Source organism: Trichoplusia ni, chromosome 24, assembly GCF_003590095.1.
Source record: "Trichoplusia ni isolate ovarian cell line Hi5 chromosome 24, tn1, whole genome shotgun sequence".
In the NCBI taxonomy this organism is placed as follows: Eukaryota; Metazoa; Arthropoda; class Insecta; order Lepidoptera; family Noctuidae; genus Trichoplusia; species Trichoplusia ni.
In genome coordinates, this window is record NC_039501.1 from 4,245,236 (window position 1) to 4,263,612 (window position 18,377).

The 18,377-nt window shown below is 42.4% G+C and overlaps 1 protein-coding gene across 1 annotated transcript; it reads left to right on the forward strand.

The window, feature by feature from the left end:
- The first annotated feature begins 1,931 nt into the window (after nucleotides 1-1,931).
- LOC113505100 (proton-coupled amino acid transporter-like protein pathetic) lies at nucleotides 1,932-18,198 on the forward strand. Its single transcript, XM_026887617.1, has 9 exons — nucleotides 1,932-2,064; nucleotides 11,385-11,524; nucleotides 13,006-13,150; nucleotides 13,556-13,686; nucleotides 14,099-14,328; nucleotides 14,839-15,036; nucleotides 16,623-16,728; nucleotides 17,235-17,451; nucleotides 17,985-18,198. The coding sequence occupies exons 1-9, from the start codon at nucleotides 2,044-2,046 to the stop codon at nucleotides 18,183-18,185; spliced, it is 1,389 nt and encodes a 462-aa protein (XP_026743418.1). The 5' UTR covers nucleotides 1,932-2,043; the 3' UTR covers nucleotides 18,186-18,198.
- Nucleotides 18,199-18,377: the final 179 nt, after the last annotated feature.

The window sequence follows — 18,377 nt, forward strand, 5'->3', positions numbered from 1 at the left end:
TTTTTTATATCTATCTTCTTCGCATATATAAAATTCCCGTGTCACGATGTTAGTTACCGTACTCCTCCGAAACGGCTTTACCGACTTTCACCAAATTTTAAATGCGTATTCAGTAGGTCTGAGAATCGACTAACATCTATTTTTCATACCCCTAAGTGATAAGAGATGCTCAAACTAAAAAAAAATTAGTGGCATTAAAAATAAATTCAACTAAAAAAAAAATTATCTGGCAAAACAACGTTTGCTGGGTCAGCCAGTATAATGTAAATTTCTGTTTCTGTTAGTTCAAGTATCAGTATTCATTCGTCGGCATTAGCCTACTATATTCGTCTGTTAACCGTGACCACATAAATAATAAAACAAAAGTCATCTTAGATAATAAAAAAACATTAATTCTTTGTCTTACAATGTATAGAAGAAACATTTACTGTCACATACAATGTGCACAGAAAGTTTGAACACTTTACGTACATAATAATTAGGAACAAATGCGAGCAAACAAATTGAGGCACCATTATTTTATTAATATTTTTTTAAGAGGAAATTATAACTTCAATTTTGTGCACAATGTTTTCAAGGTTTGTTGAATAAACGACTGTTATTTCTTTTTAATTATTAAAAGACACGTAATTTATTTCTTATTCTATATTTCTGTGTATTATGTACAAGTAGGTAATGTAATAAAAACATACACACACGCACACCCCCACACAGACACTCGCACACACACAAAACACAAACACTCACGTGTTCAACTCGCACTACACACACATCCACAAACTAAACTTATTTTAAATATCTATTCCCGTTTTGTTTTCTTCATTTTAATTACTTTGTTTTATTAGTTAAACTAAGTAAAATTTGTTAACTAACATTACTTACTGCAATAATAGTTATAGCACACAAGTTGGTAAAAATCAATTAATGGCTAAAGGGTGGAGACCTGGTGACCTTGAAATACAGGCCCATAAAGTAGTATTATTATTTCAACTGTCTGGCTACCGCAGTTCATAAGGTACAGCCTGGTGCAGACGGACAGACAGCGAAACCTTAGTAATAGGGTTCCTTTTTATGGTTATAGATCACGTCTAACGCCTATAGCCAAACCAGCTATTGCCAGGGGATCCGCCCACTACGTAATATTTATTTGGCCTGTTGGTCTAGTTGTTAGTAGCCCTTACTGCTATTGCCTAGATCTAAACCAGAGGGCGTTCTGTGAAAAGTTTTGAAATATTTTATCAAATATGCAAATAGGTCACTTAAATTATTATTTTTACAAAAAAAATGTCAAATGATGTTTAAAAACGAGATTGGAATTTTTAAAACATAACAAAAGTCATTGCCATAATGATTTTGCGACATAATATTTTATGTTAATTACAAATGGACTATGACAAATCAATTGCTATAGTATATTATTTTGAGCACGTGACTTTGGTATTTAGTAGTTCTTTTGTTACCGAGAAGATGATTTGAAGTATTTGATCAGATTTCACAGTGGGCTAGAGAAAAAAAAAACACATTTCATGGCGACCAAAAATTAAGAGAAAAAGTGCGAAAAAATTCTAGTTTAAAAAAAAAACTTAAATTTTTGTGCATTTAAAAACATTAATCAATTTTTACGACACACTAAATATTTTTCTTTCAAAGTAATAAACTTAAAAAAATATTTAACAAAGTGGCAACAAAAACAAACTAAAAACTTAATTTTATTTTTATTTTTCTACTTTAAAATACAATAATATAAATTTATTCTTGTATTTGACTGAAAATAAAACCTACGAAAAAATATTCATAATTAAAGAATAAGAACACAAGCATATAATATGCATTTGTTATAAAGCTTAGAGAGAAAGCGTGATAATATTATAAAACACTGTTGTGATAACAAACATTATTTGTGTATCATTTTTTCTGCCCTGACGTGTACACAAGAACCAAGAAGGCCGCACGGCGAAGTCATCTGCAAAGAACATTTAATTGACACAAGATCGTAATACTGAAAGGAATGGTTGTGGACTGTGTTTAATATTGTGTGGAGATATGGAATTGAATTCGAATTATGTAAGTATTTTTTTTTTGTTTATTTTTAGTTGGCCAGACTTGTAACTGTGTCAATTGCCAGTTGTACAAGTTTTTTTTTTAATTTGATTTTTTTAGGACAGATAGGTATTAAAGGCCGCTTTATGCCTAACCGGTACAGTTGCTTTATTTTCATTTTAGTTTCCTTTATCTAAGGTTAAGATTCGCTTTCGTATTTGGGAAGGCATTTTCAACTGTTGATCCCGACAGTCATTGGTACATCTTTGACAGTCATTACAGGTGGTGAAAAACTAGAAAGCCTGCCAATCAGTATTATCAAGGGGTATTGTGTTGCCCAGGTTAACAGTTTAAGGAGGCGATATCGGCAGTCGCTAAATGTAAAACACTGGTAGGTACTTCACAACTCCAATAGCCGAACCCAAAAGTAAACTAAAATCTATCTCTTTATCAAACTCTGCCTCCGCAGCCCCTTTGTGCTTGCGCACTGGGGACTGTCTCCACAGCTCACCTCTGTGTTTGCGCATAGGGGGCTGGGGTGCCGGTCCCAAGCCCGGATAAAAGAGGAGGGCCCGCGTCCCTTTGGGGCACTCGGTCATCACTTACGATGGCTGACTGACACAATGGGACGCACCATATATAGGTTTATGTAATTTATACCTTATGAAGCAGATATATATTACCCACTATGTATATATGTACGCAGTCTATGTAAGTTCATCTCACACTCACACACAAATACCTCCACCTGCACCGCGTCTCATAAGAGGATATGTTGGCGCGGGCCCGTTCATCACAACAGTCCGTGATGTCGGGTAAGGTAAACATCCTCCCGCGTGTTTGTGCCGTGCGTGGAGACCCGTAAGGCAGGACGAAGGAAACCTGGAGGTTGAGCTGAAAGATGGCCGGGTCAGATGTCGTCTGGAAGCAACACACCTCTTTGGTCTGGACTTCTGCCAAAACGGGAGGCCTGGGTCCAGCCACCCCAGGCCAATCGGCTGCGGCAACCCGTCAGAGGGCTGCCAGGCGAGGTTCCTGAACATGTGGAGGCGAGCGGTTCCGTCGCGGTTGTAGGTCGGCGACTTCGGGTGGTTCTTACCCTCCACCTGAAGGTAATCGCGGCCACGATCTCGGCGGGGGACTGCGCCGTCTGCTGCATGGGAGGGGACCTATATCCTCGTAGTAATCCTGGCGTCTGGGTACGCTCGGTGCTCAGCGCCCCCTTTTGCGGGCTCCAAGGAGGGTGGGAAGCTACGAGGACGAAACCAACTAAAAGATCCCATGGATACCAAAAGGGACACAAAAACAACAAAAGCCAGGCCGGCAGCGACACACGCGCCGGTGAGGGATGTGACGCCAACCAGTGAGCATCCCTCCAACACCCACAACCGACAACCTGCTGCGCTCCCTTGCGCGCAGGTAAACAGCAATGACCCGTTGGACCTGTCCAACCTCAAAGCTGCCATGCCGCCCTGCACCCGCCCTGCGGAAGCACTGTGGCAGGTGGTGGAGAGGAAGGGTAAATCCAAAAAGGATACGCTGGCCAGGCAGACCACACAGGCGCCGAGCACCCCAGGAAGGGAAGGCCTCGAGAAACTCTCGAGAGGCCAGCGTAGACGACGAGCGCGCGCTGAGCGGCTGCGCCGGCTTGAAGAGGCGGTCGCGAGAAGGGCACAGCCAGAGGTCCCACGACCAACGGCCCCGGCGAGGTCAGCAATGGCCAAAGCCGCCCCGACGTCTGAGCCGAACCAAGGCGCGGGACCCAGTTCCGCTGCCAGCGCGGGAATCAATTCCGCTGCAGGTGACGCGGAAGGCGGGGGGGCTTCTCGCGGTCGCCCCGGAGAGTCTGGCGGCGCCGCCAGCAATGAAGCAGCTGCAAAGAGAGCAGTCCCGCGTGGAAAACGTGGGGGCAGACCGAGATGGGTGAGGCGGGAAGAGGCCGCGCTGGAATCTCGACCGGCGAAGGGGGGTAAGAGGGCTAGACCCGACGACTCTCTGACGCCGCGAGAGAAAGACAAGCGCGCCAAACTAAGCCGGTCATCCCTAGGACCAGGAGCGGTCAACTACGCCGACGCGCTGAGGTCTAACGACCTTTGCGTGGCCGTGCGGTATGACCCTCACCGCGCCATCACTGAAGAGCAGTATCAGCTCATTCAGGAGAAAATAATGGAGGAGTATGATACAACCATCTTCTCCACCGACCCCACAGTGCGGACGCCAGCGTTCAGAGGAAGAACCTTCCTCAGCGAAGGCGTCATCAAGATGTGGTGCGAGGACGAGTTCGCCCTGAACTGGCTGCGCCGCACGGCAAATAAGATACCCTCGCCGATACCCGGCACCAAGCTGGTCGTATGTCGGCAAAGGGATATCCCACAACGTGTCAAGGGGGCGATCTACGTCCCCGACTTCACCGACGGCGACGTGGACCGCCTCCGCATCCGTCTACATAAAGCCAACGCCGACACCTATGACATCAACAGCTGGTGTCTATATAACGCACAGCGTACGCCCGAATGCGACGGGATCAGGCTACTGCTGGGGATACCCATGCAGGAGGCCGAAGTCCTGAAGCAAAAGGAACGGCGCTTGCGTTATAAGCTGGGGTCGGTCTACGTTAAATTCGTAGACGAAAGGGAAGAGGACGACAGCAAGAGGGAAAAGGCGCCCATCACCAACGCACCGAGCGACGAGCCTCTTAACCTCGCCCCTGGCGAGGCAACAGAGGCTCCAGTGGAGGCGGTTACCAGCGTCCTGCGACACCCGGGTCCATCCATGGACCAGGAGATGTCTGCAGACACGCCGGCCCGGCCCCGGGAATCTACCCCGGAGGCTGTCGACTGGTGGAGGCGCGTCGAGAACGAGGCGAGGGAGGAGATGCTGCTGGGTAGTGATGGACCCGACAGCTCCCCGACCAAACCCCATTAAAGCCATTCAGGCCAACCTCCAGCACAGCCGGACTGCATCGGCCATGTTGTGCAGGCAGCTGGAGGACTCTACGGAGACCATAGCCCTAATCCAAGAGCCGTGGATTAGGAAGGGCAGGATTTGTGGTCTCACCAACGCAGGACACAAACTGATTGTCAACAGCACCGTAAGTAACCCACGTACTTGCCTACTAATACCAAAACATTACAATGCAATAATCATGACTGAGTTCTGTTCCAGGGATCTCACGGCTGTGAGGCTCCTGGTAGACCCATCCAATAGCCTATCGAGTGTCGTAATAGCATCTGCCTACCTGCCGGGCGACGAGGTCACACCGACGGCTTCGCTGGTCGCACTAATCACCCGGTGCGAAGAAGAAGGTCTGGAACTCATCATCTCAGCGGACTGCAACGCGCACCACGTCATTTGGGGCATGGATAAGTCCAACGCGAGAGGTGAGGAACTCATGAATTACCTTTTTTCCACTAACCTTAATATCCTCAACAGGGGCTCAAAGAAGACCTTTGTAACCTCAAGAGCGCAAACAATAATCGACATCACCCTAGCCACCGAACGGATATCTCAGCACGTTTCAAACTGGCATGTGTCTGACGAGCTAACCTGTTCGGACCACAGGTGGATTCGGTACCAACTAAAAATGGCCATCGCTCCTGCAACACCGAGACGAAACCCCCGGAAGATAGACCGCAACAAGTTCAGAAGCTTAACCGCGGAAGGTCTGAGGGAGGCAGACGCCGAAATCCACCACAGCACCACTGCAGACATCGAGAAGCATGTGGAACAAGTAACGCATCTCTTGAATGACTGCTTTGAGAAAGCCTGTCCTTCAACACTACCCCAGGTCAAACCGAGGGGTGCGAACCAATGGTGGGGACCTGAGCTAGACAAACTCCGCCACAGGACAAGACAACTGTTCAACAGAGCAATGAACACCAAATACCAAGAAGACTGGGAGCTCTATAAGAAAGCCCAGCGACGTCTAAAGAAACGTATCCGACTCAGGAAGACGGAAGCCTGGAGACGTTTCTGCGAAGATATTTCAAGCAACAACCAAGCAGTCAAGGTAAAAAAGATCCTATCATGCGAACCTGAGCGCAATATAGGATCCCTTAAAAAACCTGACGGTGAATACACCAGAACCGACGATGAAACATGCGAACTTCTACTCCAAACCCACTTCCCGGGCTGTAGGATTACCACGGAGAAAGGATGGCTGGGAACGGAGATACACGTGCCGCAGGCGTCGGACTGGAGCACCGCCCGAAGAATTGTCGACGAGGACAAAGTCAGATGGGCCATAAACACCTTCCTCCCCTTTAAAACAGCGGGCCTAGATGGAATATTCCCGGGTCTGCTGAAATGGAGCGCCGAGGGGCTGATAAAGCATCTGGTAGGTATCTACAGAGCCTGTCTGGCCTTCCGGTACACCCCGCAAAAGTGGAGAGAAGTGAAAGTAGTATTCATACCGAAACCCGGCAAGAGTGACTACACACAACCAAAGTCCTACAGACCTATCAGCCTGACATCCTTCCTTCTGAAGACGATGGAAAGGCTCTGCGACAGGGACATTAGGTCAAACGCGCTACTACAACATCCGCTTCACCCAAACCAGCACGCCTACAGCGCGGGCAAATCAACAGAATCGGCACTACACAGTGTGGTCAGCACGATCGAAAGAGACTTATCGGCAAAGCAGTCGACCCTGGGAGTCTTCATAGACATTGAGGGAGCCTTTGACAAAACCAACTTTACTAGCATTGCAAAGGCTCTAGTACGACATGGCGTTGATCCAACGGTAGCCGGATGGATAGATGACATGCTCAGGAACAGGGCCATACAACTCACCGTAAATGACACAACCAGGGCCATGGTGGCGAGAGGCTGTCCTCAAGGAGGAGTCCTTTCGCCGCTTCTGTGGAACCTGGTGGTCGACGAGCTCATCACAAGACTCAACGCACAACGCCATTTCACGGTGGGCTACGCGGACGACATCACCGTCCTAATCAGCGGACCATGTGAGAGTACTTTGTGCAATCTCATGAGCTCTGCTCTAAGGACAGTCGAAAAATGGTGCATAGACCACGAGCTTTCCGTAAATCCAACGAAGACGGAACTCATACTATTCACCAACAAACGCAAACTGCCAAGCCTAAAACTACCAAAACTATTCAACACCGGACTCTGTTTGACCAGTGACGTCAAATATCTGGGAGTGACCCTGGATAACAAACTGCTATGGAATAAACATGTAGAACAAAAACTCAACAAAGCCTGCATCACCTTTTGGCAATGTAAAAGACTAATGGGGAAAAGATGGGGCCTTTCACCCAAGATTACCCTGTGGTTGTACACAGCCGTAATAAGGCCAATCATCACATATGGAGCGGTAGTATGGTGGCCCAGGACCAAACTAACCACCGCCATGGATAAACTACAAAGCTTCCAAAGGCTAGCATGCTGTGCTGTCACAGGATGCATGAGAACAACACCAACAGCGGCTCTGGAAGTGCTGCTTGGACTGCCACCGCTGGATCTCTTCATACAACAAGAGGCAGCGGTGGCTGCTACAAGACTACAACACTCGGGACTGTGGCGCGCACAATCTAGAGGTCATGGTGACATATGGCACAAAAGCCTTGAGTCCATACCAATGCTGAATGCACCATGTGACCGAATACCTAGGATGTATGTCTTCAACAAAGCATACGCGATACAAACTACAGAAAACAAACAAGATTCCTCGGGAATACACGAGGTACGCGTCTACACAGATGGCTCAAAGACGGACTCAAGCACGGGCGCAGGAGTATTCTCAATGGACTTGAACATCAACATATCAATACCACTGGGTGCAGATAACTCGATCTTCCAGTGCGAGTGTGTAGCCATCACCCAGGCGGCCAGAGCTATAGAAAGAAGAGGGATCCAGGACCAAGCCATCAGGATTCTCTCCGATAGCATGGCGGTTCTGAAGGCACTGGACAACTACATCATCACATCGTCGCTGATACAAGAGTGTCACCAAGCACTTGAGCGCATTGCTGCAAGCAACATGGTGACCCTGCAATGGATAAAAGGCCACAGCGGATCCCTAGGAAACGACGCTGCTGATCAGCTGGCAAGGAGGGGATCGGACACGCGGATCCTGGGCCCCCGGCCATACCTGCCTGTGCCCTTTGGCCAGTGCAGGTCATGGCTAAGGCGACAGACTACTAACAATCACAACGATCGCTGGGCTACAGTTAACGGCTGCAGACAGTCAAGGGAGGCGGTCCCTATCCGTTCACCGAAACTGTCTCGCAGCCTGATTGGGCTAAAGCGGGTCGACTTACGAATAGTGGTGGGCTCGCTGACCGGGCACATTCCACTCAATAAACACCTTTTCACCATCAATGTTACAGATAGTCCACTATGTAGAGGCTGTCTTCAACATGAAGAATCAGCGGCACACGTGCTCCTGGAGTGCACGGGGGTCGCGGAATGCCGGGCAGGGATCCTCGGTTCACCGAGCTCCGTCACAGAAGCCTGCGAACGTCCCAGGAGACTTCTGCGCTTCTGGAGGGAGTTGGGATGGCTGGACTGACAGCCTCCCAAAGACACCTGACGCACAATGGGCCGACTTAGAGCCTACGTGCGGAAAAAGGAGCCCATCACCAACCAACCAACCAACTATCTCTTTATCTCCAATGTCATCTATAAACATCGTAAGGAAAACCAGCAAACCTGAGATTTGTTCATGCCTATTTGAAACCAGATCATGGCTCATAAAGAGTGGGCGATACGGGGTGCTGTCTATTATATAGATAATACTGGCTGACCCAGCAAACGTTGTTCTGCCGAATATTTTTTTTCTAGTTGTATGTATATTTAATGCCACGTTATAAAAAAAAAAAAGCTATTTCGTCCAAAAAATAAACTATTTTTTTTAGTGTGAGCAACCCTTTTCACTTAGGTTTATAAAAATAGATGTTGTTCTATTCTCAGACCTACCCAATATGTATACAAAATTTCATAAAAATCGGTTAAGCCGTTTCGGAGGAGTACGGTAACTAACATCGTGACACGGGAATTTTATACATTAGAAGAAGAAAGATGATTCTTTGACATTTCAAAAAAGCTACGTTAAAGCCTTACTTAATTTTTATAATATAGATGGTCAAAATAACTCTGTACAGCAACTAAAAGAAAAAAAGGATCTCCAATTTTACGGGTTCAGTATCTTAAACAAGACCAAGTTCTTTGATCGTTTTCGACTCACTTTATGAATTTTCACTGTAATTTATTTAATGTTCAATAATTAAACCTCATTTTTTAAAGTATTTCGTTGATGCATAAACTGACTGAACTGATCAACTGACTGAATCACTTTAGCTGTTTGTTTTTCGACCTTTGCTTCTAACCTCACGTAAATCTTTTAATGCATTTGTATCATTAAACAATTAAAGCAGAACTAATTTGTTAGACTTAAAACATGACAGGTAGACACATGACGTATGTCATCACAAATCACTAATTTCCAAACCGTTCAAACTAATTTATAAAGAGTTGAAAACATCCAGAAGTCAAGAACCTGCATTAATTACAAAAACTTAAAGCAGGAATATTTCTGTGGAGGAAGTGAGAAGCCACTATACAGAGAGTAGTGCTATCTCTCTTTCTCGATGGGAGTAATCCTGCTTGAAGTGCTCTTATTACAGGTACTGGTCAAGTCCTGGCAAATGTTATCTTAATAATAAATAAATCAAATTTCCTACTGTTAGCAACGAAAGTCGATAAAAAAGTGCCAGACAGATTTGAATGGCAATTAGAATTAATTTGAAACTATGCCTTAAGTATTTTGCCTATAAAATAATTGGAAATTCATTGTATTGACCGTGAGAGTTTCGCCCCTGTTGAATTTCCAATTATTGAATCGGAAAAATACTTAGAATAATGCGAATAGTGTCAATTTCCATTCATTCATCGGCCATTGTAAATAGCAGAATCGGGGCCCCTTGAGTATACCGTCACGTACTAAATTTTCAATGATTGTGTGGGAAAAATGCTTCCGAGAATATGAAAAGTTTAATATTAAGCCAATTTTCATTCATTCTTCGGCCATTGTAAATAGCTGAATCGGGGCCCTGGAGCCTTGAATATCCGATAGAGTTCATGGACTCTTGTTGCTGGCCGTACATAATAATATAGATAATAATTATTCTGACATCAATAATTGATTTGGAATCAATGATTTCATTGTTAAGGTGAACCAGAGATGATACTAAGGATGCCTTTATATCAAGTTCGTAATTAAATGAGTATAAATGATTGTGTATACCTGCAATCTTAGTTGAAAACTATCCTTGTCCTCGTCCACAAAAAAAAATCGAAAATAAAAGTTGGCTACTTTAGCTACTCCTAATTACAACTGCTATGAGACATTTTAAGCCCCAAACATTAAAAAATAAAAATAATGGGATTTTACTTTATTTACCTATTAAATTCGTATTAAATATTCATATCCATGTAGTAATATCGGTCTATTTCAATATTAAAAGCTCCATTTTTTTTTACAAACTCAAATATTTTATATAAAAACGAATAGCGCGATTAAGCAACGATTAATACGGTAATCAATTTATAAATGAACAATTTATTTTTCTTTAATACAGCAAAAATTACTTTTAATATAGCCTGTACGGGACGCACTTAAACAGATGTAAATAAAATAAACACACGTGTTACAGTTCCTTCACCCACATAATATCATGAAAGTAAACAATATTTAAATATCACGTTATCTTCATCATTCGCACTCATCTCTACAAAAACAGGCATTTTTACAAGTCACGTGTTTCAAATGAAAAGAAAGAACGTGAAGTGAAAAAAACAGTTATTATGACATCAACATTTTCGGATAAGTTTCTCGTTCGATTATTACAACTTCTTACGTCTTACTTAATGAAGTGCTGGTGGATTCCTGTAAGATGTGTGGAATGGAACATATCATCATCATCCTAGCCTTTTCCCAATTTCCCAATTATGCCGGGATCGGCTTCTAGTATAACTAGGTTAAGTACCAGTTTTTCACAAGGTGCGACTGCCTATCTGCCCTCCTCAACCCAGTTACCTCGGGCACACGATACCCCTTAGTTATACAGGAGTGGCTTAGAAACAATAGGCATGGAATAAGAAAATGGCTAAATCAATTTTTGTTGTTTTTTTTTCGATGAGGAGGTTTAAACACCGTTTATACCATAATCGGTCCAGCCAGTTCAAGAGCATGAACTCCTTTCTAAGACTGATGTTATAAGTTTGAACTCAACTTTTGTGTCTGTGTCGGTCTGTGCTACAGTAATACATAAACAGAGGCTAACAAACGGGTAAGTCCAATACTTAAGAAATATTATGCATTTCAGGTGAACCACACTATGGTAGAAGAGCCAGATGCGACAGCCAAACCACCGCCACAGCCTCCTCCAGGCCCCAAGTATGTGCTGCACTCAGAGAAGGATAGCTACGACTTCGTTGCCCACCGGTGTGTCGCTAAACCTACCAAGTAAGTAACCTTCATAGCCAGATAGCCGAGTGGCTGAAGTCACCAAGAGCGACGTGTTCGCACGTAAGACAAACATTTGTGTGATCCACGAATACTTGTCCTGTGTCTTAGTTTCTTTGTGCAAATGACTGTAATGTTTATAAATCCCCGGCGGCACAAGGAGCAAATTGCTTAGTATGGGAGTAGTTTGAAAAGAAAGTATATCTTTCTCGGCTGTCTGCGAAAGCGTTCCTGTTTGACCCCTGACTGTTGGAAAAGGAGAAACATTTCGGATTTTTCAGCCAGTAACTTTTTGAGTAGTAGTTTTTTTTTCTAAAAATTTAGGTTCTTTTTTAAGTGTTGTGTAATTTATAGAACGACATTGTCACCCAGCGATGATGTTCTGAAATAATAAAAAAAAAATTGCTACTTTTAGGACACATTGCCTAACCTAAATAGTTATTATTGCAAAAGCTTGTCCTACGCATGGATCAAACTTACGACATATCGCACGAAGTTGGTGACCAGTTCTAAAAGTTTTAAAATGATACCTTGATTCCAATATAGTGGTGTTTACAAGCCATCAAGCATTTGCCGCAAAACAACGTCAAACGTGCAACACAATCGCTTATTGATCGTATAATATTACCGTCAATTTATTCGCTCTCGCCTATAAGTAAATCGACCTCAAATGATTCAACCTTCATTCTAAATTCTCCAAATCGTCACTGAATTATGAAACATTAATATTGTTTAAAATATTATCAGTTATTGTCAGGCCATTATATTCTTTAATTGGTAATGATTAAGTTGTTTTTTTCTGTAACGAATTGTAACATTACCCGCCTCATTCTGTACGTGGCGTCACGGTAGATCTTTACAAATGACACGCTCACGTCAGCTTGTCAAAGGATAGTTTGACAACAGTACATGATATGACGTAGTGTACTTTGAGACGCTACTAATGGCTTATCTATTCTCTATTTATTTTTTTTGAAGTTAAACTTCTTTAGACTGGGAGATAACTGGGCAACAATGCAACGGAAGTCGGTTACGGTAATATGGCGTCATGTTTGTTTACCATCCGGTATTTTTAATATTTTGTTAATAGATTCGGATACAAATCAATCAAAAATAATTAGAGTTCCTTAACTGAAGGGTAAACCAGATCTTATTACTGTATCTGTCCGTCCGTCTGTCACCAGGCTGTTTGTCATAAACCGTGATATATAGATCTTTGAAATTATCATAGATGCTGTATTGTTTTTTTCCGTTATTATAGCAAATACTAGAAATAAAAATCGAGGTTCTTACCGCCATACATTATAAGGCGACGAAAAACCTTTGGGTTTCTTTAGCCAATTAGTACGGAATCCTCGCTAGTTATGTATCGCGAGTCCAGATCACCCTTGACTGTTTATTGTTAAAGTCCGTCTCTTTCAAAATCCGACGCTGGTTCCATCAACGAGGTCTTACAAAATAGTACTTTATTATTATTTCAGTACTTTAGAATCAACAGGACATCTAATAAAGGGTTGTCTTGGAGGAGGCATTCTGGGCATCCACGAGGCGTACATGAAGTGTGGCCTGTGGACGTCACTTGTCGTCACCATCATCTTCGGATTTTACATCACATATTGCGTACATGTGAGTATGAAGTAAATGTGCTATTGATTTAATCATTATCGGCCTAGCCTCTTCCCAACTATTTTGGGGTTGCTTCTAGACTAACCGGATTCGGCTAAGCAATGCAACTGCCTATCTGACATCCTCAACCCAGTTACCTGGGTAACACGATACCCCTTAGTTAGAAAGTTTGTCAGACTCTCTCAAGCTTCTGACTACCGGTATCGACTGTCAAAGATGAATGAATAACAGCCTGGACCCACAATTTAACGTGCCTTTCGCGAGTTTCACGTGTTCACATTGACCAATGAAGAATACGAGATATTCCTGATTAGCCGACTAATTAAATAGTACTCCTTTCATTAATTAAAAATTTGAGCTATAAAAAGTGAAAATAATTAAAAAAAATCACTCTGTATGTTTCAGATATTAGTAAATTCAGCACAGCTGCTATACAAGAGGTTACATCTACCTCAGATGTCATACCCTGATGTCGCCGAGGCATCTTTAGAAGTAGGACCCTTCCCCAGCCTGCGGAAGTACAGTAAATGGTTCAGGTTTGTTCCCAAATTTATATAATACCTTCGATAATAATGCCGCACCCATGTCTTGAAGATGTATACTCACAATAATTATGGTTGTAAAGTGTGAGAAATGTAAATAAACTTTTTTATGTATGTAAAGAAATAGTTATGTAAAGAAATTACGTCTGCTAACTCTAGGAGCGTGATCCAAAATATGCTTCCCATTAAGAAGAACCACAGGCAAAAACGTCCATAGGTAAATAAAGAGGCAAAATACTCCATAAGTCGTAACATCGAACAAATTTGAACAGTTGACCTCGTTAGGTTAGTAGATGAAGCGGCTGTTGCATTTAACCAAGACTCACAGGATCGCGTTCTGTCTGAAGTTATAATTGATATAGTTTATTATTTGTATTTAACTACTAACGTATCATAACTTTTTCAGATACGCAGTAGACCTGATTATCTGCATCGATCTGTTTGGAGCTTGCTGCGTATACCAAATAATAATAGCGAAGACGATACAGCAGTTGGTGGAAAACGAGGAGGATTTAGACAACCAGTCGCACTTGAGGCTGTACATCCTGGCACTACTGGTGCCAGTACTGTTACTGTGCATGATCACAACGCTCAAGTATTTAGCGCCGTTTACTTTGATTGCTGATGTTTTTATTGGTGAGGACAAAAGTATTTTCTTTCTTGAATAAAAACTCCGGTCTTTAAATCTTATGTTGCGGAGGGTTACAGATATTCAAATCGTATTTACAAAACATTTAATACGCAAAAACCGATGCGAAGTGGATTATATTATTAGCAATTTTAAACCAAGAAATAACATGAACTTGAAGCAGGTCTCTTCCTAGGTTTATTTTTTTATAATTGTTTCGCTTGTCGGTCATAACTTACATCCTTGTATCGCGGGGGGTTTCTCAAACATTCAAAGTCAAATGCACAAAGACACCCAGACTCAGGACAAGCATTAATAGACCACATTAATGCTTCTCCTACGCGGAGATCGCACCCGCGCCACGTAGCGCTCAGTAGGTTTGACGTGTTGACCTCGTCATCATCAGCCTATGTTCGTCGACTGCTGGACATAGACCTCTTCAATTGCACGGGTGACCTCAACCACTCGACTACTCGTGCAGTCAACTATGTGTTATTATCAATAGTCTCTTGTTTCAGTGACATGTGTTATAGCCACAATAGTGTACAGTCAGCGCTCAGCTCCTGAGATCTCCAAGGTACCGGCCTGGAAAGGCGTGATTGGATTCTTCGAGTTCTGCGGCATAGTAGTCTTTAGTATGGAGGGCATCGGTGTCTCTTTGCCTATTGAGAATAATATGAAGAATCCGAAGCAATTTCCTATTATACTTTGTGCTGGTGAGTTATAATTAATACTATTTTGCCTTGAATTAATCGTTCCTGTTCCTACCAACACTTCTTAAAGTAATATTATTGCAATTGTGAAAGCAGGACAGCGTTACACTTTGTCTCTCACTAAAACTAGCTGTATCTTACTTTCTATCTTCCAAAAGAGTATTAACATCCAGGAGTACAACCTATTTTGAAATATAAACGTTATGTATTTAAATACTTAACCTCTTCCCAAACTAACACTAATATCATAGTGCCTTATTGAGGCCTAAAACGAAGGCTTGATTTACATTTCTACTTTGTGAAAGTCTTCTTTCAATTTAGCAATTGAAAGCCACTATAGAAACTTGGATGGTTTAAACTCTGACACAACCTGTTGTACATCAACCATACGATAACGTAAACGATAGCTTAAAGATAATTTCTCCTAATCAGTAGATCTTGCCGATACAAAGCAATCAGAAGCGAGCCCTATAATCATGTCAAACTGTTGAAGTTGAGGGAAAGCCCTCATAATCCCTTCACAAATTACTTTGGAACATTGCAGCGTATCCCTAAACGCAACCTTGGACTGTTTATTGACCGTAGTTGGGAACAGTAAGCTCCAGAATTTGATTAAAACACTCCAAAATTTTGAAAAAGCCACTATTTTTTCAATTTCGTGCCAGATTTGGTGATTAATGAGTGTTCAATGTCATAAAAAATAGAAGAATAATGCCAGCCTATAGAGGTTTAACTTCTTGGCAATGATCTCATCCCATGTAGTGCAGGATTTTTTTTTCGAATTGGAAATCATCAAAATCCCGCCTTTGGGTTTAGCGAACGGGAGGCTCAGATAAACCTGTCTAAAAACCACCATGTTTCTTCTTTTGCGATTTGCGATAACTCTTGCGGTAACTCTTTTGGCCAATACCGCTGAAGGAACTTAATCAAGTTTTTTGTCATATAAGAAATAGTACGAAGCGGCTCATTGAATTTTACTGTGTGCAATTGGTTTGGAAATCTGATCATGTTAGCAGTCTTCTGTTAAATGCGGACAACATCGTATACATAGATATCATTGCCATTTTGTTTGTGGAGGTAAGGTATTAGATAGAAATTTATGTATTTATCATTTTGTTCTGAACCCAAAGTAAGTTGCGAAAGCACTTGTGTTATGGAATTCAGATACAACGAAGGTACCACAAACACCCAGACCCGAGACAATGTAGAAATTTGAATTTTTACATTGACCCGACCGGGGATCGAACCCGGAACCTCAGAGCTAGCGACACCTTGACACTCGAACACGGAGGTCGTCGAAATCTGTTACCTGTTAGTCGTCTTAACTTTCTCTGTTTTTCTGATTATGAGCGGGGGTATCAGGGCTATTTAAAAACCATGAGCTTAAATGAATTATTTTATTAATTTCCTTAATGGTTTCGACCTCTGCGGATATTTTAGTGGATAAGCATACACGCAAACACATGTGCAACCTTAGTTTCTTTACTCTTACAACCTGGTAAAAGATCAATATGGTATTATTATGAACCAGGGATGAAGCGGATTGTTTTAGTCATTAATATAAGTTAACCAGAACTTGTTCTCTTCAGGTATGTCGGTGGTGGTGTCCTTTCTAATTTTGGTGGGATTCTTTGGTTATTGGGGATTTGGAGAGAACTCTATAGCACCGGTGACGCTGAATTTTCCTTCCGAAATGTAAGTATTCCGAGGATCTAAAAAAAAAGGCGCTATTCGCAATTTAAATGGACCTTGCAGCGCCATATTTGAGTAACCTTTCTAAATATTCAGTTACGTTGTGATCTAATACTCCCTAATAAAGCAAAACTGTCGACTGTTAACACACAGCACCGTACGCACAAATGAATTAAACTATATTTTCAATCGTCGACACCTGACAGTTCTCCTACAAGTAAATATTTTTGAATTTGTCCTTTAGCTATTATTCAAGATTCAAGAAATAAATTTTATACTTTTATAATAAGTATCGTGAGACTGATTCATTATTAAATGATGTAACGGAGTGCCTATACGACTCGCGTTCAACTCGCGATCCCGCCTCGTCAGCTCATGATTAAGAGCTCTGGTTGGGTCCGAAACTAGTCGGGCACCCCCGATAAATACGCGTGAGTAAACCGTTACATCATTAAATTTTATACTGCGAATAGATAGGCTTAATCTCGTAATTTTTCTCTCCTCAACAGATTCCCCACAATACTCAAATGCTTGATGGCAATAATGATCTTCGTGACGTTCGCCCTCAACTTTTGGGCTCCTTTCAACCTTGTCTGGTACTACGTCTCCAAGAAACACGATCCCAAGAAGTTCTGGATATGGGAGAGGGTCTACCGAGCCAGCTTTATCATTGTCATCACTTCTATTGCTATCGCCTTCCCTAATATAGGGAATTTAATGGGGCTGGTAGGTAACTTTTTTCCTGTTATTTATTAGTGCGTATAATTACTACATCACGTGACTATTTGAGTATGAGAAAAGAGCTACCTATCAAGAGTTATCATCTATTTTCTCCTTTTGCCGTGATTGTCGTGGTCGACCATTGGTGTCATTTAATTTTTAAGATCTTGATCCATTGCGAAATTTAAATGATGAGAATTACGATAAAAACTTGACTTGACACGGTCAATCCCTGGATCCGTAGTCCGTGACCACCCTATGGCATTACGAGTTCCTCCGTGATCCGGAAGGCACGTTAAATTGTCATTTATTCATCTTTGACAATCGTTACGGGTAGTTAGAAGCTAGAAAATCTGACAACCAGTCTTACTAGAGAACCAGTTACCCTAGTAACTGGGTTAAGGAGATTAGATAGGCAGTCTTGTAAAACACTGATCCACATCTGTATAGACTGAAAGCCGAGCCCATCACAGTTTGGATAAGGCTAGGTTGATGATGATGATGATGTTTGGTTGTTTATTACTATTTTTTCTTTATAGCTCGGGGCCTTCTGTTTATCCAACATGGGCTTCATCTTCCCGGCGATCATTGAACTCCTCGTGGTCTGGGAGACCCCAGGACTCGGCAGGTACAAGTGGCGCCTCTGGAAAAACATCCTCGTTCTCATCGTTGGAGTACTTCTGTTTATCGCCGGGACTTACTCAAACGCCAAAGGATTGATAACTAGCTTAAAAAGATGATTATTTATAAGTAACTTTACGTATTTTTGTACTTTTTAGGATAGGAACTTATTCACGAAGTCTCGTTTCTAAATGATTTAGTATTTTATTTATTTAATACGCAGGTTTTTAATAACCGTGAATGAAACTTCGTGAGTGAATGTGAGTTTGTTTCATTTTTAAACGATTTCTCCCACAAAAGGCTCCAAATTT